The 23,485-nt window shown below is 37.7% G+C and overlaps 1 protein-coding gene across 1 annotated transcript in view; it reads left to right on the top strand.

Annotated features, from left to right (window-relative positions):
- exoc2 (exocyst complex component 2) overlaps positions 1-23,485 on the top strand; it is a 49,915-nt gene that overhangs the window by 19,385 nt on the left and 7,045 nt on the right. The window contains exons 7-22 of the mRNA XM_055049302.1: positions 4,872-4,952; positions 6,389-6,534; positions 8,266-8,347; positions 8,458-8,560; positions 10,958-11,076; positions 15,284-15,397; positions 15,641-15,765; positions 17,320-17,388; positions 17,495-17,652; positions 17,747-17,868; positions 19,835-19,896; positions 20,531-20,611; positions 20,774-20,833; positions 21,617-21,678; positions 21,760-21,829; positions 22,753-22,869. Of these exons, the coding sequence (XP_054905277.1) occupies positions 4,872-4,952; positions 6,389-6,534; positions 8,266-8,347; positions 8,458-8,560; positions 10,958-11,076; positions 15,284-15,397; positions 15,641-15,765; positions 17,320-17,388; positions 17,495-17,652; positions 17,747-17,868; positions 19,835-19,896; positions 20,531-20,611; positions 20,774-20,833; positions 21,617-21,678; positions 21,760-21,829; positions 22,753-22,869 (1,571 nt within the window). The remainder of the gene's footprint in view (positions 1-4,871; positions 4,953-6,388; positions 6,535-8,265; positions 8,348-8,457; positions 8,561-10,957; positions 11,077-15,283; positions 15,398-15,640; positions 15,766-17,319; positions 17,389-17,494; positions 17,653-17,746; positions 17,869-19,834; positions 19,897-20,530; positions 20,612-20,773; positions 20,834-21,616; positions 21,679-21,759; positions 21,830-22,752; positions 22,870-23,485) is intronic.

The raw sequence follows: 23,485 nt of genomic DNA on the forward strand, positions 1-23,485 counted from the left end.
CCACCAGCAGCTGTAGGTAGTCATTTCCTGTATGACTTTATCAATTTCCCACATCATTGTGGGGTAATTCCACTGACCTCTTCTTTACAACCTTGTCTCCCTGCTTCCATGGCCCAATTTGAACCAAGCTTCAGTTCTCCAAACTGGACAGGTTGACCTGCCTCACATTTGACTTTGAAATAATACAATTTTCAGACAACTTCATAAATGACTGCAAAATGACCTGAAATCATCAACATTTGCCAAAGCAACCACAAATCATTTATTCAAGTTCTCTAACTAGAAAATCTCGGCTGCTGATTTCACTTTTCAATCTTCTCTGAACTTCAAGAGTGCATTTTGTTTTTTCCACTGCTGTAAGGATTTTAAAATGTATTTACTAAAAAGATGTGTACAAAAATGTAACAATATAGAACATAATAGTCAATCAGTGTGATAGGTGAATGTAGCTTAATACAGTTTAACCTCTTTAAGGAGTTCCTCAAATTTGAGAAAAGTTTTGTCATTTTTACTCATCAGGTAAGAATGACATGGTTGATGGATATTTTTAGGGTTTAGTGATTTTTTCCCCCTATTTTTCAATAAAACTTAGAAACTAAAAACATTAAACTGAAACTATTTTTGAGTTAAACATTCATTTATTTTAAATTTGTCCATTTTATTTTTCCTTTTTCAGCAGCGGAAATGTAAGCATTATAAAAGCTGCATCAGGAGAAAGTTTATGACTACTTATAAATGTGTTAACTATTCTGAACAACGAAGGGAATTATCTTTAGATTCTCAGCACTTGCATGATTTGTCACTATTGAAACTTATTTTGTATTTGCGTTGCCAGTTTCAAGAAACATGCCTTAAAACTGATCATTTCGTATGTCCACTTGAGAGAATACGTAAAATATGAGAAGCAAGATTTCTCTCTCTCTAAACGTTTTGCATTAGGCCATAAAGGTTTTCACATTATTCAGCTTTTGAACAAAACTTGCTTTCACTTTTTATGAGTTTATTTATTCATCAGCAGCTCCTAACAACAGCAGGACAGAGTAAAGAAGCATTATCTTGACAGCGGTACGGCATCAAACACTGTAGCTGTAAAATCCCTTTCCTCAAATGCTATATTACATCCATGTGTCCATATTCTTTTCCACACATAAAGATAAACATTGTCTCATATTTGAACCAGCAGCGTGACTTGAAGGTTAATTTTCAAACCTCTAGACCCCATGTCTTCTCGCTGTGACTCATTACTGCCCTGCGGCATCCTTTTCAGGCCAGGGTTCGGTTCTGTGTCTTGAAAAATGAGGCAGCCACACAGAATGGGTTGTTGGGTCAGGGATATATTCGTTACACGGAGTACGGTTGGCCAAACCAACGTACAGAGCACACAGCCTGTGAGCTAGCCAGTTGGACTTGGCCCCTGCAGTGAACTGCTGCAGGGCTACTAAGCACAGCTGTCTGAGCGACTGTGAATCCCTTCTTTGTGTCTCCGAGGAGCTTGGCATGTTGTCGTTGTTCTGAGCCAGACCAGATGAAGCTTACCTGAGAGGCAGGTTTTGGGATTTTTAGAAATTCCTGCACTTCAGAAAGTGCTGCGTTGGAAGTTGCTGCTGTGTCTGCAGATGCTCTCAGTCACCATGTGACATTCTCGTCTCCCCTCTTGTTTACTTTCAGCTCGCACAATAAGATGTTCAAGTTTTATTGATGACTTTAATTGAAGTCTGGGGTTATTTTTAATGCAGCATGCAAGGTGGAAAGAAGGACAAGAAGCCAAACCTGTGTAAAGAAATGAGACAGATGGAAAAAGTTCAGAGCAACAGCGACACTCTGAGGTTTTCTTCTTCTGAACATTTTTTTAGTCCTCATTTAAAGGCTTTTAGCTGTTTTTCTCTTCAGTTCACTATAGACATTTCTAACAATTAAAATAGTAGTTTATTATAAAATATGACGTTTGTATTTTAGAAACAAAGAGATCTGCAAAATGCCTTGCTGTTTTGGGATAGTTCGCAAATACTTCGTTCTACATGGTTTGTATTTATATAAAACATAAAAACATTGCATATTTAAACTAACGTCATGTTTTTATAATGTGTTGAAAATATGAACTGAAATGTCTCATTAAATTAATATATTATGCTATTTATTAGTACTTGGATAAACTATGCTTTGCTGACATACTAGAGAAGATATCCTTGATGAACGCTCCTTCACTTTTAAATCATTTATGTGGCCAGTATGACCTTAGCATTTTTACATAGTACATTGATAAATAGCACTTAATAGCAGCATTTAATCATGTTTTCCAAGATATTAAAATTTATTGATGCTCTCATAAACCTACTCGTGGAAAGGTAGTCTAAGTAACAAACAAAGGTGTTAGTTTCAGGGTCTACGGTCCTCATTAGTTTTTTTGCTATCACAATAAATAGCAATTTGCATCTTATTAGAAAAGCATCACAATAATGATAAACAATACAATAATAATCTATCCCAAATTGTGAGATCAAAAAAGGAATGGTGACCAGATACAAACTATTTATAAACACTTTTAGAAATTATTGATAGGGATTTAATGCTATATAACTTTTATTTTATAGAGTCAGGACTGCATTTGATCATCTCTAGTTTAAAATCTAAAATTTGTTCAAACCTCAACTGCATAGTTTTATATGCAGTTAGAATTCTCTCTAACAGTATTGTATTCTGTGAAAACAAAATAAATGGAAAACAAAATAAATGGTGATGCACAAGTCAGCTGTCCTGTGATCAAAATCTGGCAATTTCCTTTGATTAGCTTTGATTGGTGATTATCCAGACACTGAAAAATTGGGAGTTTTTTTGCTATTCAATAATTACATAAAAACTAAGAATAATTTTCAAATCTTGTAATTTCTTTTTGGGTTTTTTTTTTACTCTAAAAAACTATGTTTATCAAGAAATCAGCAGAATTATTTTCTTTTACAAATAAATGAATTGGAAACAGCAGGTAATTCTCTCACTTCTTCAGGAGGTTTGATCTCAAACAAAATGGGAAATCGATATTGGCCAGCAAAAGCTTGATTATTGCATTGCTAATTCTATAAAACAATGTTGATTAATTACACAATCTTCCCTGTAATTATGAAAGCCAAAACCTGGGTAATGGAGTGTGTTTTAATTTTTTTTACAAAAAAAAAAAAAAAAAAACATAGCGGTTAAGGTTAATGGAGAAGATAATTTAGGCCTAAATGTTTCGCAGATGATGCACATGTAATTTTCAATCAATTTCATATTTTACTCTATTAATGTTCTTATATTTTAATGTGATAAATATTTTCACTTTAATGGAAATGTCTCAGGGTTTCGTGGAGCATTTTATCCCTGCACACTGTTTGATTGCAGAGCCTGAGAGACGAGCTGGACCGATTCTTCTGAGACATTCTCTGTCTGGGTGATTGAATGAGTGACAGGCTGTGAGGGAGGGGCAGGTTATTTCTGCTAAAATGTTGAAATTTGAGGTTTTTCATTGTTGTGTGAAAAGGAAGTCTCCCAGTGATGCAGGAAACGGAACAGCTACCGTGGTCCAAAAATGAAAGATTCCCAGGGCCTGTTCGCCATGTCCCCAGCCCCAGCAGGAGTCAAAACATCTCCAGCTTTAGAAACCAGGGACACTGTATTTTTATTTTTATTCTCTTTTTTTCTTTTTTCCCCTCCCTGAGTGGTTCCAGGAAGGGGAGCAGGAGCTGCGGCTCTTCCTCAGGACCTGCCTTCGTGTGTTCTCCGGATCTTGACCTGATGTTTAGCTTAACTGTAACGTCATCAGGCCTCTCGGTGGGAGAGGACAGGCAGCTGGCAGTGGGGCAAAGGGCAGTCTGGAGACATGAAGCAGACCTGCAGTGTGTGTGTCATCCTTTGTTTTTGACCCTATCAATTCTGCTTACACACACCATCTCTGCTTATTTCTGTCCTGATCTGCGTTCAGTCACATTTACTGGTGGCTTGTAGTGACATCCTTACTGATTATGCACAGTGTGTTTGAATAGTCTGTCTCAGTAATGCTTCTGTCTGTCTGATTCTGACCTTTTTTATTCATGGAAATCTTCTTTCTCCTTTTTTAAAATCAGCTAAAAGTCACTTGGTGTAAATGTTTGTCTTCATTTTTTAGATAGAGTTCTTCTTCACAATGGTGTTGCTGCACAAGAATGCAAGAGATTGTCTTTTAAAGCCTCCCCACCTCTTTGCCACTCTGTCAATAAACTCACCCTCAGCTCTCAGCACCCAGCTGCCCACTACTGAACACCATTTATTTATTCACTGGGTTAGCCCCACCACTCTCTCCCTCTTTTTTCCCCCTTTTTAGTTTTTTTTCTCCTTCATTCCACCTTTTTCAAACTCTCTTTCTGGTATGAAGCTCTTCATGCTAAGTGATGGCTAGAAGCCATCAGAGGGTTCCTGCCCCCCTTTCACTCTCTTTTCTGCCGCAGTCACTTTTGGCATAAAAGCGTGTTATTTTTTCAAACAAATGAGACGTTTTACTTTCATATTTACCCTCTCTTGGTCAAAGGGCTTTAATGTCCCAAAACCACCAAACTGGGCTGTTAATGGCTGTAGCTGGGCGACTTGATCCAGGCTAGTGCGAGGTCATGTCCTGGCAGTGTGGGAACAGTCACTGGTGGGTTCAATGGCAGAATCTGTGAGTGGAGAACCAGTGAGGTTATCGCACATCTACCACTGAGGGAGAGCCTGTTTGTTGTTTTACCTTCAGTTCCTGAAGCTAAAAATGTCCATGTCTTTGGTGATGTGTCCCACTGCAGTTAAGAAAACAGAAATAATTTCCATATGTCTGTTGCAATTATGTTTAGAATTTTTAATCATTAAAATTATTAATACTCTTCCAGCGATCCACCAGAGACTGGAATCGGACGGAACAGAGAAAGTTGAGGGATCGATGACCCAGCGACTGGAAAACATCCTAAATCGTAAGTTTGATTTAAAATTTTGTGGAACAAAACTGATGATGATTGTTTAAAATTTTACAGATGGTCTTTGGTTCTGGCCTTCACAAGAAGGCTTGAACTTAAAAAAAAAGTTGTGTTTTTTCCTCCAGGTACACATACACATTTTGTTCATTTTTAAGTTAACCTGCTCAGTTGCACATATTTTTTTATAGTTATACTTTATTTATGTAGAAATGTTGCCTTTATTGTTTAATAAATTTATTCTTTTCTATTTTCAAATTGATGTTTTAAATTTTGCTTCTTAATTTCATACATATTCTTAGTCATTTGTATCTATATTGATCAATTTTCATTTAAATGTAAGTATTAGAGCATCACTGAAAAAGGAATTTCTTTTATAGGTGAAGTGACTTTAGCCAGATTTGTTTTGCCAACAAGAGAGATTAGAAATAATTTAAATATATAAATATAAAAAATGAAAAATTATTACATACATGTACAAAAAAGATCTTTTAAAGTTACCTTTTGGAACTGATAATGCTTACGTTCCGAATAGAATAGATATATTAATATATTTTATAGCCTCCCCATACAATATAAAAGTATTTAATAGGAGAAAATAACATTATAGTAGAATCGATTTATTCATCTAGCTGAATATAGAAAGGATAGATCAAAAACGGACTGACTGTGCCAGAAAATTGGAATGATAAGTGAGAACTGTAACCTGGACATGTGTGTGTTCTTTCAGTGCCCTGTTAGTCTTTCCCACTTTAATAAGCTGATCCCTCATCAAACCCTGTGTCCCACCCTTGTAGGTCATACATGATAATGGGGCCACTCTAATGTGAGGTCAATAAGCTGGCCCTTTTCCCTAAGTGAAGAGTAAATAAATCTCTTAGCCGGACATATCTTTCATCCCCCGAACCCGGACGTAAAGGCCCATGGCACAGCAGAAATAGAGCTTTGTTCATCCCCCCTCCAAAACCTTGAGCATCCAACACACAGCACCAGTCACCCAATCACAAATCAGCCTTGTTAAGTGTCAGCTCCTTAATAAGTGAGACTGGTGAGTGAAAAAATGTTAGATATTAGTCTTTACTCAGCCTTTTGCTGTTTTTCCTTCAGTGATTTTGTTGTGGGTGGGGGTTTTGTTTTGAATAGAAGATCTTTGTTTTTTTTTTTTGACGGCCCAGCTGAGGCCACCCACAAAGCCCCTTAGTCCTGCTCAAGTCCCACCAAGTACGCGAAGAGATAGTTGTCACTTTCTTGTGAGCAGTGTAGTTCCTGCTCCTACTCCTCTTTTTTTCTGTCTAATAACATCCCCAGCAAGAGGAAAACCAGAGACCGGGAAATGTGGTGTTTAACATTTATTTATACAGTATCCCAGTTTCTCATTTTCTCCCACCTCCTTCACTCTCGCTCATAGCTTTTTCTCACTCCGTCTTTTTTCGCAGGAGCGAGTGATACTGCAGATACTCTCTTCCAGGAGGTCCTCGGACGGAAAGACAAGGCTGACTCCACACGCAATGCACTCAACGTGCTGCAACGGTTCAAGTTTCTCTTCAACCTGCCGCTCAACATAGAACGTAACATTCAGAAGGTACTTTACAAGAACATGTGAAATCCCAGCATGTAAACAGAAACTGCCAAATGCAAAATTAAACCCACCTGATCATTGCTTAAACACCAGTGTGTTCCCTCAGCAAACCTGATATAGAATATATGAACACTTTACTCTAGTTTCTCTCTTGAAAACATGTTAGAGGTTAATAAAATTAATGCTTAAAAAAAAGAAGAAATCCTTAAATATATTTCTCTGCTTTCCAGGATATTGCCTTGTGCAACCTTTGAAAAAAAGCCTCCAATATTGGTGCTCGTTTCATCTAACATTTTGTTCTAAGTCTTCACTGGGGGTGGTGATCCCATTTCTTTAAGATCTTCCATTGAGATGAAAAACCTGCTTGTTGTTAGATCTACAATTACTAAATAAGGCAAAAAAGCCATCAAATATGTGCAAGAACAACTCTTAGCAAAGCCGTCAAGGATGTGTTAAGAAAGCACTGGGCTCCTGGTAGATCACGATGGCTCCCAGGAGGGTCTGAACATGTAAAATACTTCCGTAGCATAACTGTGGTGGATTACTGGAACGATTGCAGTCTGGTGTGGAGCATGAGTGAGTAACACCATTGAGACCCTATGCACACCGACATGGCCTGGTTGCCAAGAATTTGAACCAGAGATTAACTACAGTGATTTTATTCAAGATTCTGGAATATTTGTCAGCCCAGCGAAATACAAGTTCGCACTGTAAAAATTACTTTTATGTGCCAAATCCACGTTTGTGTTGATAAACAATGTAATGTTTCATTGTCTTTTTTTTATCATTCAGTAGTAAAGTTGACAGGCAAACGGAAACATTTCACACTAAATATAGACAATTATTTTTAGATTGTGCTAATAAAATAAAAACTGAATCACAGGTACTCACTTCGATGAAGGAGATTACCATGTATAGTAACTGCTACTGTGTGGACTGTTTTGCCAAACAAGGAAGTGACACTTTTAAATGTTACATTTTCCTGAACAAAGGCTGAATTATTCCATACTTATTAATCTTGCTTTGTTAAGGAAGTTAAAATGTGGTGATATGTTTTTTGGCAAATGTTTTGCTCTTGACTCGAAAGAACACAAGGCCTTCAAAAAATGTTGTGCATTTTCTTTTACATTGGTATTGAAATTTAGAATTTTTACATTGTGACAACTCACCTTTAGCATGACACTAGATCATCTTTTTAGTAGATTTTGTAATTTTGCAGAATCTTTTATGAGGACAATATATACATAAAGCAGTCAAGGGGGAAGGTGAGACAAGCCGGCTAACCATTAAATGTCTTGGAAGCTGGCTTGTCCGTCTGTAACAATTTTAATTCCTAACAAAAAGTATGCCAAAATGTATGCATTTATTTTTGTGCTGCATTTAAGTTTTTTTGTATTGAGTGTCAGAGAAATAAAAGCTTCCTCACCTGTTCATTTATATTTACCACTTGTGTTTGAAGATTAATCCTAAAAGTTTAAACATTTTCTGGGTTTATTTAAATCCACATTTAGCATAAAACACTCGCCAATAATACACACGTTCCAGCTCTTTTTCATACAGTTTCGGCTCCGTCTGTCCACAGTTTGTCTTGTGTATTTGTTTTTGTCTTGAGGTCCAGCCTGGGTGACTTCAACAAAAGGGTGGAGCTATAGAAAGTTTAGCACAGTGGGTGTTGTGATTGATAAGTTATTAAGATCAAAATGCTAAATCATTAACAGATTTTTTTTCTCCCAGGGAGACTACGATGTGGTGATCAATGACTACGAGAAAGCCAAATCTCTTTTTGGGAATACTGAAGTTGCAGTTTTCAAAAAAGGTTTTTTCTACTTTTTTTGTTCTGCACTTTCTGGGGGGTTTTGCCCCAACAAATAAATGCCACAAAGTAATTTGATGATGTTAAAAAGCTGTTTCCATTTTGTGCTGCAGTTTATGCTGAGGTTGAGACCAGAATCGAAGCACTGAGAAATCTCCTGCTGGAAAAACTGCTGGAGACGCCGTCGACTCTTCACGACCAAAAGAGATACATCAGGTCTCCTTTCAGTTGTCTAATCCTCGCTGACTGTTCTTCATCATCTGTCTCTCTCTGTGTGTCTGAAACCTTTGATTTCTTTTACACAAAGGCTTTGCCCTCGTACTTTGAACAGTCATTATTTTGCGTTCAACCTCAAAATATCCAATACAAAGTCATGATAAATCTTTTATATTTTCTTCTTGCTCACATTTTGGTTACTTTTATGTCTGTTTATCTTTGTTTACTAAAACTTCAACCTCTATCCACGTCCAGTTTGTATTTTTTTTTTGCCTCTCACTTTCCTATGTTCATGAATCTTGTCATCTTTCTTTTACGTGGTCCTCTTGTTTTTGCTTCTATTTTTCCTTGGCTTTTCCGCCTTTCTTTCCCTCCTTTTTTCCCCTCCATCTAACCATCCGCTCATACTTGCGGTTGGTGCCGATTTATTATTGTTAGTACCAACCTGTCAGGATCACAGAGACCAGCTCCCAACCACATGGTAACATCTTTCATCCTGGTGCATTAGGCACAGCTCCTAACGCCCACTCAGCTCCTGTTTACCCTTCGTGTGCAGGGTGGGAGCTGGGTGCATTTCTTCGTGTGGGTCTCACTCAAACTTTTAAAAAGATGCCACTTAATGAGAAACAAACGAGCAGCTGGTTTTGCTGGATGACGGCACAAGAAATGAGGCCAAATCTCAGAGGTGGAATCATCTGACATCCCAGAGGACGCTTTAGGGACGTCCGGGAAATCAAATCTCCTTGGAGATGAATTAGGATTACCAGGATGGACTGGAGTTCAGATGATCAAAGAAGACTCTAAATGCCTAATTCATGCATGGATTTACAAAAACGTTGTTTTATTTTAGTCACAGAAAAAATTTTCCTCTTGAATTATTTTTGCTATATACAAATAGTTCTTTGATTTTTATTTATTTATTTGTAAAAATAGTATGTACTGTGTGATTCTTTGCTTGCTAAGAGTTTTTCATTCTATTATTACGAAGAACTGTTAAACAGATTTGTAGTTATTTAACTTTTTTTCTCTGGTAAGATACATAATTTACCTCCTGAGAAAGATATTTTTACTTTTGCTTAAAATGGAAATTTTGCTTTTGTTTGAAGGGGGAGAAAGCAGAAGTAATTTTTCTGGCCCTGCACATCTCTACTGGGCATTTCTTTTCCAAAAGCAAGCCTTTTACTCAGTGTTATAATTTTGTGGGCAGACTGCTTGGAGCTAAAATTACTTGCTACGATTGATGCAACATTGCAAAATTTACTCTGCATCTGTAGGAAATCTACAGAAACAACAAAAAACAAAATTATCATCAGTGAAATCTTTTCATATATTCCAAATTGTTTTTCTCTTCTTAATATAAAAAATGTAGACTATAATTATATCATATTTTCTTCTTATTTTACTTATGGATTAATTTTTACATTTTAGTTATACTTATTTTTTTGCTTGTATTTATACACACTTATTTTACCATATTTTTTCTTATATAAAACTTATACATGCAAGCGTTTTAGTATTTCCCTAAGTTTGTGTTATTATTTTATTTATGTCACTATGTTGAAAACAGAAACTAGTTTAGTTATTTTAATTCTTTGACCTTTTTCCTTCCTCACAGTGCAACACAAGTAGTTGTCATCATTTCATTGCAGGATAAATTTTTGTCTGTATTGTTTAATATGTCTTGACCATAATGCTTATTACAAAACAATGTAGTGCTAATTCTCAATCATAAAAAAATAAAGATAACTTTTTCATTTGCTTTTTCCAAAAAAAAAAAAAGTATTTATTTTCCAACAAATCTGTATATTTATATTTACTATGTGTGTACATTGAGACCAAAGTAGAAACAAAGACACATTCCTTGTTTGTGTACACAAGCTTGACAAGTGAAGCAGATGTGAAGTGGTCTAGTTGTAAGATGTTTCATTGACATGGAATCAGATTAAATCTCTTATTCTTTTTCCACCTACCACCAGGGGTGCTAAGGTTTACATTTTTTTCCTCTGCAAAGAAATTGAAAGCTTCTTTCTGATTGAATATGTGTTTGTGGCAATTTCAATCTAATTTGGTTTTATCGCTGAATGCTGTCTATCCCCCCTTTCAAGATTTTAACTGTCTGTAGACCATTTATAAAATCAACGTAAAGGCATAAAGACACTTCAAAGGATTGGGTAATCTGGCTAGAAAGTTCATCAGTTTCCTTTAAGAGTTTAATCTGACTTTACCTTATTTTATCATCTTTAAAATACATTTCTGCTCTTACGTTCTGTACAACGTTTTAGATTTAGGAGATCTAGGTGGCAATCTATTGAGTGATTAACACAACAATTCAACCATAATTCCTTCAGTCAGTTTTATTTTTTGTTATTCATTTCCCTGTCTGTTTCTGCCCTGTAGATACCTTTCAGACCTGCATGCCCCGGGGGACCCAGCCTGGCAGTGTATCTACGCTCAACACAAGTGGATTCTGCAGCTGATGCAAAACTGTAGAGATGAGTTCATCAGCGGTGGAAGAGGTGACTAACAGGACATAATATTAGTCTTAGCATCCTATTTTGCATTCCCAATTATGTCTTTTGAGCCTAGAAGTAGCAGAAGGAAGGGAAATCCAGCTGCATCTCCGTCACTCCAGCCCTCTGCCCACATTCCCGCTTCGTCACCACCCTCCCAACCCCGTTCTGTTCATGGCTCGCGTGTTTATTTTTTCACCAGCATATGAATAAGATGAAAGCAAGGCAGCGCTGGCTTCGGATTTGGGTTTCAGGGCCCGATATGTTGCCACACACACACAAACTCTCTCCTTCTGCCTCACACACAGCTTCACAGATGGATTGGAACAATTAACGCCAATTAAGCTGTTCCTCTGTTAAAATCAGCCGGCAGAAAAATGTGGATGTGAAACTGTCTGCTCAGGAAGACTAGCGATTCTCCAACCACACTTCAGACACGTACATGCAGAAAAACACTGCTAGAGAGGGGTCTGCTTCACATTGTACAGCTGGAACATAAACATGTCTAATGCTAACGGTAACAGAGATTTCCGGGGCTCTGGCTTGATTGATTTGGGGTTTGGTTTATTTTTTTGCCTATTCACCTTAAATAAAATGTCAGACAAAAACGAACATGCAAACTAGAAATTGTGGAGTTTTTCAAAAAATAATTTGAAAAAATTATATCTGACTTTCCCATTTGTACGCATTATGGAATCTGCTTTTTTCTTGCATCTAGTTTATAAATGAGGTTTAACTGAAAGGTATTGAAAAAATCTGTAGGTCAATGCACAGTAAGTTCAACTCTGGTTGTGACAAATTTTGTTTAGATTTAAAGTCCTTCCTGTCTCGGCTCTTCAGTCACTGGTTGCACTAGTGCACTTCATGTTTTTCTTTGGTGCACCAGCACAAAAATTAGATGCATCCAGATTTTTTATTGCGTTGCATTTGTAGTTTCACATGATCACTCAATTTATAGACTTTGTCTGATAATCTGATTATTGCCTCCATGTCAGAGTTCTGGTGATGATTTTAGGATGGATGTAATAATGCTTTAATTCTTGAGACAACTCTCCTTCTTTGCAATATAGATGTGATTTTCAACGTCTTGGTGTTGTCTTTGTCTCTCCTATGTTTTACTCAGTCTTGTCTTGTTCTCTGAAGTGAAATAGATAAAGGATTTTTTTTCTTAAAACCATCCAAGACCACAGCTACAACATTCTCTTTTGCAACTTAGAGCCTAAAGTTTTAAAGCAACATGAAAATGCATTAATTTTAATTATAAATGTGTGTGTATAACTTACTGACCAGGAACCATGCAGTCAATTAGATCCTAAACTCAGGAGTAAAAGGATCCGCTATCTTCTGTGTTTTTTGTTTAAAAAAAAAAGTTGCCAGAGTGTGCTTTGTTTGGGGGTCTTCAATTTAAAAAAAAAGTTCATTATTGATTATTGTGAAGGTGTTAATTTGAACATATTCCTTATATATAAGAATCACTGACTTCATAGACTTTGTCTGATGATCTGATTATTGCCTCCATGTCAGAGCAGTGGCATATATGCAGCATATTTATTTTCATTCAATCTTTTCACATTTGAAATTCTAGATAAAGGTTTTTATGTTTAATGAAATATTTCAAGATTTTAGTCTTGATTTAGATTTTTTTTGTTTGTTTTAAGTTGATGAGAATTTGTATTATAACACTTGAGGAAATAAGTCCTGTTTCTCTCCTTCTTAACACTACATCTCTTCTCCTCTCTCTCTGTCTCTCACACACATGCACGCGCACACACCTGGTTGCTGTTTACCATCTCCTCTTTTCGCTCTTCAACTGTGAGAAACCTCTTGAAACGTCTCTCCACCCAGCCAGTGCCTGAGTTGCCATCATCTCAAAACCACATCCACTTCACTCCCCAGACCCCAGTCTTCCTCCATGCCTTGCTCACCTTGCCACATTCACCCCCCCTACACACACCGTCCTCAACCCTCTACTGAGCGGTGCCTCCACCATCCCTTCTGCTGGCTGCTTCCTCTTCCGCCTTGAATCACATTCAATCACACGTGGTGGGGATCATTATTTGTCTTTGATGGGTCAGTTGTAAAGACAGTAGCTGAAATCGTTTTCTCCATCTCCTTTGCTTCTTAGTCAAGTTTGGAGACCAAAGGCCGTTCTGGTGTTCGTATCGCCCCATTAATCCCTCGCTGAATTGTTCTCAATGCGAGATCCAGCCATCCATCTTTATCAAACTATAAACGGGAACGTTTTTTGCCCTGTGAAGAAGCAGAGCAGCACAAGTTGCTTTCATATGACTAAACACTTCCAGCAAACCCCATAGCTGCCGTCTGATTCGAGTCGGCCCAAGTCATTTATAAACTGAGCTACTTAAACAACACTTCTGTTCCCAACATCAATACAGCTGATCAGGAATCTTGGCTTGTTGTTTAGTGATGTGTGAGTTTGCTCTGCCAAAATGACAGTTCCCATCGTTAATGCCTTTTATTGAGATTTTAAGTGACAGAAAAGCACAAAGAGGCCATAAAAAGCATCAGTTTCACATGTACTAACTAAAACTTGAAAATAATTGTGTGTTAATACTCAGACTCTGATAGGGGGTGAAGGGTTGTCAGTTTATCATATTAAAATGTGTCTGATGTTTTTATTAGTTTAATGCCTCCACCCCAGCTTCACATCTTTTTCAGTTTCTTGCAGTTGCTTCTTTCAGGAATATTCTGCATTTACCTCTATGAATCTTTCCACCAATCCCAAATAATTTGTTGCCCCTTTGAAAAAAAGCATTCACACTTCCTGGTGTGTTTAGGGTATGCATACTCCAGCCAGCTTGTGAAGTGCAAAACTATTATTTGTCCTGGCAAAGGTTTCTCTGAAACTCCTCTAGAGTTGCGATCAAGGCCTCTTGGTTTGTCAGTTCTGTAACAGTCATGTCAGTTCTTTTGTCAGTTTTTAAGAGTATCAAAGTAGATACAGATGCAAGTCACACTCTGATTTTCATAAAAAGATTTTTTTTTAAACATACAATTTCCTGCTTATTTATAAGTGTGCACCTCTTTGTGGTGGTCAATAACATGTATTGAAGCATGCAAGTATGACTTTTTAAAATGTAGAAAGGTTTAGTTATAAAAATATTTTTGACACACTTTGAGACAACTGAGTTCATCAGCAATCCCACGCGTCAAACTTAAATGGGAAGTATACAAGGAATGCATGCATTATATTTAGCACACGCAATTTCTAACCTCTGTGTTTTGAGAAGTGGCTACATAATATTGTCGTGCAACCACAGATTGAGTCCTGCAGACTTCCATGTTTTCTTGTGATCCACAGCCGACACCTGGAACAACAGCAGCTCTCATGGCTGTAAGAAGACAGGGAAAACATGAAAGACAGACTCTGTGCTATTCCATGTGGGTCGAGTGTGGATTTGCGTGTGTGTATGTGCGTGTGTTCGAGATATGTTTAGAGATAGTCTGACTCAAATGAGAATTTCCTTACATTTTCTAGGCTGCTGTGTTGTGTGCACAGCCATCTAAACCACAGTTGCTGCTCAGTTTGGGGGATTTCTCAATACTTGCTAACACACTGCAGTCAGTCTATGAGTCACCGGTGCACTTTTCTCTCTCTATGTGTGTGTCAGACACATGTTTTGGAAATGTGGTCATCCGTCTCCCATCGTTTAGACAAACTCCATGTAGGCGTTCTGCAGCGTTTGCACGAACCTCTCCTGAGTTTCATTTTCACTGCAGCAGCTTTGCTCCCTTCTTGGCTCTGCTGGTCTTTCACTTTCATTCCTGTCCCGTAACTTCCACCCCTCCTGCTGTTACTTTTAAGCTTTCTTCCAGATTAATTTCACCAAAGTTATGTCACCTCATGAGATAGGACCGTGCGCCTGCCCTTCATAACTCCATCCGTCATTGCAGTTCCATGGCTCTCTGTTGCCATCTAGTGGATGTCTTCTGCTGGATGTAACTAAGGACATTGTGGACAGCTTAAACTCACTTCACCCCTACACTTGCAGACCCCCATACTCTGGACAGAACTTGGATGTCTCTAAGCTGCGGGTCTGGATCAGAACATAAATAAAGACAAGTCAAGGAAGGATTATTTGGTGTGAAAACTTGCTCAGCTTATCGAGGAATGTGGAATTAGGAATATGGCTCATTTGATTATTTGCTATTTAAAGCACGTGTTGGTTTTTCTCCTCTCTGCATGGGTCAGTGGGTATCGGCGCTCTGGATCTTGAGGGGGATACCCGTCTGGCATCGCTCGGCAGGCTCGGCCACTCCGCGTCTCTGAAGAGAGGGGGCAGTCTGCAGTCGGCGCGGCCCAGCAGTGAGTGTAAAATCACCCACACACAAGGTGCCGCAGAGGGGCTTCCCTGCCGCTACCCTTATGTTTATGTGTGTAACACTTTCTGTCACATACAGTGCTTAGGGGAATCTCCTCTTATCAGCCAGTACAGTAAGGCCACAAACAAAAACAATGTATGTCTTCCAGGAAGGTTTTTGTTGTGTAGTTACCCACATCTTGACACAACTTTGAGTTTAGTGAATAATAAGCTTTTCTTTCCTCCAGCGTGGCGCTTTGAAACCCCACAACAGGTACAGTTTGTGGAGAAACTCTCAGACGTGGTGATTGGTCAGCTGCCAAACTTCTGGAAGCTGTGGATCTCCTATGTCAACGGAAGTCTTTTTAGTGAGGTAAACACTTCAGAGTGAGAAGAGAAAGGATCATTTTAAAAAAATCAGTTTTGCTTCACGGATCACCAAAACCATTTTCACCTTGGATCTGGACCATAATCCGCAGGTTAGATTTAAAAACAAAATAGCACTATTAAGTACATAAAATTTCAGTTTTTAAACATTAGTCAACAGTTTATTAAAAATTTTAACAAATGTTAGCTCAGGGACATGTGTGTTATTCCTGCTGAATTCAAAACTACAAATCCCGTGAAGAACCTGCAGTTTTTCTTTTCTGCGTATTTTAATCACCCATACATTTTCTTACACCTTCATCCCATTGGGGCTGGGAGGGGTGCTGGTGCCTATCTCCAGGGTACACTCTTGGCAGGTGTCCAGTCCATCGCAGGGCAACTCAGAGACAAACAACCATTCACACACACAGACATGTTTTTGGACTCTGGGAGGAAGTAGGAGTACCTGGAGAATGCACAGGGAGAACATGCAAACTCCATGCAGAAAGACCTCAGGCTGGGAATGGAACCCAGAACCTTCTTGCTGCAAAGCAACAGTGCTAACAACTGCACCTCTGTGCAGCCCTATTTTAGTCAGATATATTTTAAGACAGAACAGAAATTTTTTTTTCCCATAGTGGAAAACAATCAGGTGTCATAGCAACATGTTAAGGTAAAGGTGAACATGCATATTCACCCAAAAGTAAAAGAAAAATATTTGCATAAAAATAAGAATAAGATACTCTACAATAATGACAAATTCAAAACATAAAAACAATAAGACAGTGCAGTTATCCAAAAAGGAGAAATATCCTTTTTGGATCAAAAGTAATATGCTGCTATGCTGGTTAATTTAGAGAAGAAAAATGTGCAAGATGTGTCTGGATGAATATGTGCATTGAAAATATCAGACTATTTACAAGAAATAAAAAAGAATGGCAAACAACTGGAATGTGAAATAACAGCAGAGTTAAAACTTAAGTCTAGATTTAATGAACTTATGCTTCTCTTGCGCAAATTTTTCATTCATGTGACCAACTTTCTTGCCCCTGCTAAAGGCTTGCTTCCCCACAGGATGGTTCTGCCACCACCATGTTTCATGGTGTGTGGTATTAATCTTCATCCACACAGTATTAAACCTGTAGATTCTGAGTCTTCTGAAATAAATTTGTGACCCGTCTGATGGGAGAACGCTTTGTGACTCTCGAGTGACAGTTGGAGGATGTTAAGGATACATGTCTTGTGATTTTTGCAGGGTTTCCAGGAACAATAGCATTACCAGGTTTTTCCCCAACCTGAGCCTCAAAGGATGTTTACAAAACTAGACCAGAATAGGCTCTGTGATATCCTGGAAAACACTGTAAACTGTTCCAGATGCAAAATTATGTAAAACGTTATATTTTCAAATACTGATGAAGCAAACTGAAAATTTGTGTTTCTGTCAGTGGTTATTTTTGTTTAAAACAGAAAAATATTTCACCATCTTACAAGTCTCTTCACCTATCTTAGAAAATAATGTTAACTGCTTTTCAAGCTGGACAACTTTCTTTTTTTCTTTCAGACTGGAGAGAAATCTGGCCATGTGGAAAAGTCCAAGAAGAACGCCAGACAGAGACAGAATGACTTCAAAGTATGAAGCTTATTTCACTTGGACTTAAGCTTCTTTTGTAAAATCTGTTATCTGGTTTCTACATGTTTTATTGGTTTGTTTGTTTATTTTTTTTACATTTTTGTAGAAAATGATTGAGGAGCTGACAAACAGGCTTGTGAAGCTTATTCGCGGCGCTCTGCTCCCAACCACTCTACCGCAAGGAGAGCTTCATGTTTATGGAGGCTGGGAGGACAAGACAGAGCTGACCGGAGCCTGGTTCACGCAGATCATCCACACTGTCAGGTTCTCACTCCAAGTTTTTTAACATCTACCTCCTCTCTGCCGCTTTGTTAATGACTGGGTTTGGTCATCAACATGATGTTGGTGTCTTGCCCAGGGGTTGTCACGAGGCGCTGTCCACTCTGGAGATCCCGAATGATTTGTTGCAGGTGATCCAGGATCTACTGCTGGACCTGAGGGTCCACTGCCTGATGGTGACTCTGCTCCACACGTCAGAAGGTGAGACATTGACCGCTGAGTGGAAGCTGTGGAAAGTGAACGGGGAACTATTCCCCATTAAACCATCTGCATCTGATCATGTCAGCTTCATCTCTGAAAGACGACAGAGTTTATTTTTATTACACTTTGCAGATTTTTCTGAATTATGAGCTGGCAATTTGCTCCAGTGTTTACTTCAGCTGCTGTCCACATGTGCACTTTACTCTAACCCCTAAAAGAAAACTTTAGAACAGTATTGTATTTTTTTTTTCTTTTTTAGGAAAAACACGCACAATTATCACACCATGAAATGTATTATAGCAATAATAACATAATTCCATATAAATACCTCCAAAAAAGATGAGAAATGTCAGAATTATTATGCTAATGTTTTTAAGCAAAGATGTTGGACTTAAGCTTTAAATGTTTTTAAATAAAGAAAAGTATTTATGAACCCATTTAGGTATCTACACGAGTCTAAATTCACAAATAAAAAATATTAAAATAACAATTATTTAAAAAAACGTCTTCAGGAAATATTGCATGTACAAGACACCTGCCAGTTAAGGCAAGTCAGATATTTTAGGAGTCCTTCAGCACAAACTGGCAAATCAGTTGCAAACAAAACATTAAGATTATAATGGGATTCTTGCATGTTGACTAAGGAACATGCTGAAGTGTCAATATAGAAATACATGTCTTTAAAAGAAGAATGAAGCAAAAATAAAAACCATGAAAATCAAATTGGCTGACTCAGTGTATGTGATTGAATACTTAGAAATCAAATGTGCAAAACAGCTAATCTGTTAAAAGCAGCAGCCATGGATCATGGGTCAGTGATGATTCAGAGTCCTGAAAGAAGAAAATGCTGGAACTTCAACTTGGTTTCATCTCGGTGAATGTTTAGGGTGAGAGTGTGGAGAACAAACATCACAACAAATTTCCTCAGCAATTCATGATTTTTGGGGACACTTGTAAGAAAAATGAGCTGGGCATACTTATCAGTCAATGGAAATGGGATTTCATGAGGATGAAGAGGTTTTTTCAGAATAATTAATTTAATGTTTTCTTGTATCTAATGGTGGAAAGTGGGTATTTTCATGCTCGATTGGATTCATCAGTTTGGATGTGATGGTGATGCTCAAACTGCAGTCGGACTGCAGGGCAGCAGAAGAAATCAGGTTGTGTTGGTTGATCTAGCATAAAGCTACAGGATAAATATATGTAAAGCACTTTTTGCCCACAGTTCAGTATGGCAGGGGATCTGTGATGCTGCGGGCCTGTTTGTCTTTCAAAGGGAACCTTGTGAGAGAGCCAAACACAAAATGAACCTTATAGGCTATGAATGAAAATCTGGTGGCATCTGTCTGTGAACTAGATTAAATGTATTTCAATTATAATAAAATAAAATAAAGGTCCCACATCTGGTGAAATCACTGTATAAATGCATACCTTATTGCAAGAAAGTGTTGAAGAAAAACTGATAACTTATTCTCATGTTCATATAAACAAAATACAAAGCAGAATTTAAGTAAATTACTTGGAAGTGAAGAAAATTACTGTTGATTGATGTAAAGCAGTAAGAGAAATCTCCAAAAACTCTTCACTATTTATTTTCTAAGAAACCATCTGAATTAACTATTAATTTTCTTGGTGGTCAGGATCTTTTTACCTCCTGCAGCCTCCAGTTATATAATGGAGAAAGTGTTATGAGACCAAAACCAGACATGTTCAGTTTCACTTGTGGTTAGGTATGGTCATTTTGAGAAGAGTGACTGGTTTTCGTTGAACTCCCTACACCCGTGTCACATAACACCAAACAAAGGTCTCTGCAGAAAGGTAGATTTTCTTTGACATTGCCTGTTTTTTCTTCAGAAAAACACAACATTGTCTCTGTTTATTATCGTTCTTTGTAAATAAGGGATGATTCTTCGGTAAATTATTCAGCGGTTTGAAGTCATTTCTGCATTGCTTCTTCCCCGTTTAGATGTGAAGAGGCTTGCTGAAAAGGAAGATTGGGTTGTAGATAACGAGGGAATCACCAGTCTGGTAAGAATGAGTTACCACACCAAGCAGTGTTTAATTTTACAGAACTAAACATGGTAGATCTATTCCTGCAAACACTTAGATAGAACCAAACCTAATTCAGTACAGTCTTCTATAGATTATAAACATTACTTTGTTTTTCTTCAATTTGTTTGTTCTCTAATATTGCTATGTTTTATTTATTCATTATATCTAACAGAATCTAATCTTATCTAAATCAGATCTCATTTCTTTTTAGAATTAGTAAAGGGGCTTTGAATTGAATAAAGTCATTTTGTTGCTTGCAAAATCAAAAATTGATTTTATGCATTCATCTTCCAATAAGAATGATATATAATCCTCTATCTGATTGTCTGAGCTTTTGTGAAATTCTCCTCCACACTTCACATAGTGTAGAGGAGACAAAATGATCATGTTTTTTATTTTATCTGTTCATTATGTTTTGAAGCACTTTCAGTGAAAATCACAGATCAAGCTGACGAACAGAGAACTGATGCCCCCTTACGTAATAATGTACCAATTCTTTCATTTTAAAGTAACGTGCACCTGCTGCCAGGCTTTAATCTGACTTGCATTTATTCTTCAGCCCACAATTCCAAGTCCTTCGCACATGTTTTGTCTTTGATATTTTTTGCAGCCTTCAAAGTTTGAACAATGCCTGGTCCACATGCTGCAGTCACTGAAAGAGCCGCTGGAAATCAAAGCAGGAGAAATCAATGTAGGTTTTCAAATGAGTGAAAGCGAAGTTTGAAATCCTTCAAAGCAAGAAGTTAAAGGTCGCTTTATCCTGTAAAATCCCATCTGACAGATTTCTGTCTGTGCTTGATAAATCACAACCACTGAATTAGTTATTTTAAGCTTTGCTTCCTGTATCTGTCAGGTCCTGCAGTTAGACCAAGTCCAGGACAAGGCAGCACAGCTCAGCGTGAGCATCATGAAGGTAAAATGTGCTAGAAAACATCTGCAGACCTCAATAATACTTGCTTACTCTTATTAGACTAATTTCTTGTATGATTGGAGGAAGTGTCCTATATAGGAACCACAGATCGCTGCGTGCACTTTAGCTAAAACCCACTCTAGTTTTCATTATTCTGAATCTTCTGGAACAAAATTCACACATGCCAAAAGCATTTTTGTGCTTTTATTACTTCATGCATGTCCACAGTTGTGCATACATTTGTAGGTTTACATACGTCTCATGAGTCCTTGACATTGTTTCCTTTCTCAAAATATTTATACTGAAGATGTTTTTTTTTATACAAATGTACAAAAAGAAAATTCCCAGTAGACCCAACCTGCAGGTTGCACCAATAAAAAACCTAGCATGGTTATAAAGTAATAAAAATGGAAAATCTAAAATAAAGTATAAGCTGCTACATGGCACCTTTTCTGTTCACTTCTGCCAATCACTGTTGAGATGGATGTTTCTCAATCCTTAGCTGTTGACACAGATCAACTTTTGTTGACAATATTGACCAGTTCCATCATATGGAATTAATTCTAAATCACTGTTGACATAATGGAGACAAAACACATTCAATGAAAACTGAACTTTCCTCTGTTTTTTTTGTTGTTGTTTTTTTTCCAATGTGCAGATCTTTTTTTCCACCAGTTATTGGTTTCAAGACAAAGTGGTCGTTTTCATTTATAGTAGCTTATAAGACTAAATTTCACAGCTTTGATGTTTGTGGAAATGATGTGGATCTCCATGTGTTCACCTTAGGTTTTTATAAACTGTTTGGAGCAGCTGAGTACGAAGGGAGATGAAGAATCTGATGTATCTCAGTGAGTATTTTGAAGATTTCTTTTTTCAGATTTTTGCTATTGTGTTTTCCTCTGAAAAAGAAACTTGTCCTCTCTGTTCAGCAAAGTTTCAGTGGACCTATCCTCTCCTGATCGGTTTTCCAGCATCCAGGAGGGATTCATTCCAACATCTGTAAGGAAATTATTATAGTTTTTACTGAGCATTCTTGATTTAATAACCTCAAGACCTACAGCCAGCCTGTGCCTGGTAGTGTCACCCAAGCGTGGGCTCGCCGTGTAACCCAACTAGACAAACACATGTCTCAGTCACTGGAACCACAAAATGTTATCAGGCTGTTTCCTGGTTGTGGACAAGCAGCAGATACGTCCTTGTTTCCTGTAACTTGGTTGAGTTGTTGGTGGAGGGGTAAAACGCAGGGGAGGCGGCTGGGAGGAAGAGCAGGGTACGGGGTGCTTCTGGTAAAGGGAAATGGAGCAAGGCGCAGAAGGGGTTTCCCCAACCCAATGTGAGCAGCGGGAGTTTGGCAGCGGAGCTCTGGTGAATGACCAGAGTCGAGACGGATTTCACTCATACAGTATTTTGATGGTTTTGTTTTAAGAATGACTTGCTAAAAAGCATGTGAGGATGTAAATCAGACAGCCATTAATAGATATCAAGTTTCTCTAGCCCGCTGTAGGCTGTTATTGCTGGAGCATGAAAAACAAATGTGCTGCCACATTTTGTGGTTGGCACATTACAAGCTTATCACTCAGTCATCTCTTTGTTTCTAAGTACTAGTTTTGGTTATTTAATAAACTTGTATCTCCATCTATACTGTTTTGGAAGGTTATTGTGAGTTTGTGGAAATTAAAATTAAAAACAAAGTGAGGGAAGGAGATTTTATTGAGTTGACAATCTTGCTTGTTGTATGCAAAACAACAAAACTTGTATTATTAAAAAATAAGTTCTGATTCATTTCATCCAGATAGATACATATAGATGGATAGATAGATGAATGAAAAGTGAGTAAAATGTTCCAATTTTAGTGTAAAGTAAATGTTTTTGGCTTTTTTGTAGAACATGGAAGTTGAAACTTGGTATTGTTTTGTGCATAGGAGCAGCGCCTGTTGATTATCTTGAGTAACTGCCAATACCTGGAACGGCACACCTTCCTGAACCTGGCCGACCACTTTGAAAAGCACGGCTTGACAGGGACAGAGAAGATCAATCGGGTCAGTAACTGAAACCGTGTCTCCTTTTCAGGAGCACTTTTGCTGCATTAACTGCATTAACTGCAGCAAAAGTGCTCTGTACTCATACTGTTATTCTGTTAAGTGGTTTGCTGAGGTGTCTGTAACAACAAAGCTCTGATCAATGAGGTTCTGTTTCTCAGCAGAGTGATGACTCTTAATCAAAAAAGGTGAATGTCATTGTCTTTAAAGCTCATTTTCACCACTTTCTCTTCACTCACTCAGACACAGTCACACAGCAGCACACAATGACTAATGGCTGAATCACAAAGAAAATAAAAGTTCGGTTGGTTTTCCAGTAAAAACTGTTGATCATTATTTTCTTTGAAAGCTTGAGTTAGAGCCTCATTAAGATGTTAAAATGATGTGGGTGTAAGACTGCTCTTAAAGGTTAGAATAGCTCTGAAAGTGCTGGTGAAAAAAAATCCCAACTTGCATCTGGCATAAAATTGTTGCTCTGTGTAGAATATTATCATCCTTAGCATGTCTCTGATCAAAAATAACTTAAGAAAATGCACAGGTCATATATGTGAATTTTGATAGTTTAGTATTAGTCATTAGAAAGCATTTGCAGATAAGAGTTCATTATTTTACTTGA

This window comes from Poeciliopsis prolifica, unplaced genomic scaffold, assembly GCF_027474105.1.
Source record: "Poeciliopsis prolifica strain line A6 unplaced genomic scaffold, Auburn_PproV2 SCAFFOLD002, whole genome shotgun sequence".
Taxonomy (NCBI): Eukaryota; Metazoa; Chordata; class Actinopteri; order Cyprinodontiformes; family Poeciliidae; genus Poeciliopsis; species Poeciliopsis prolifica.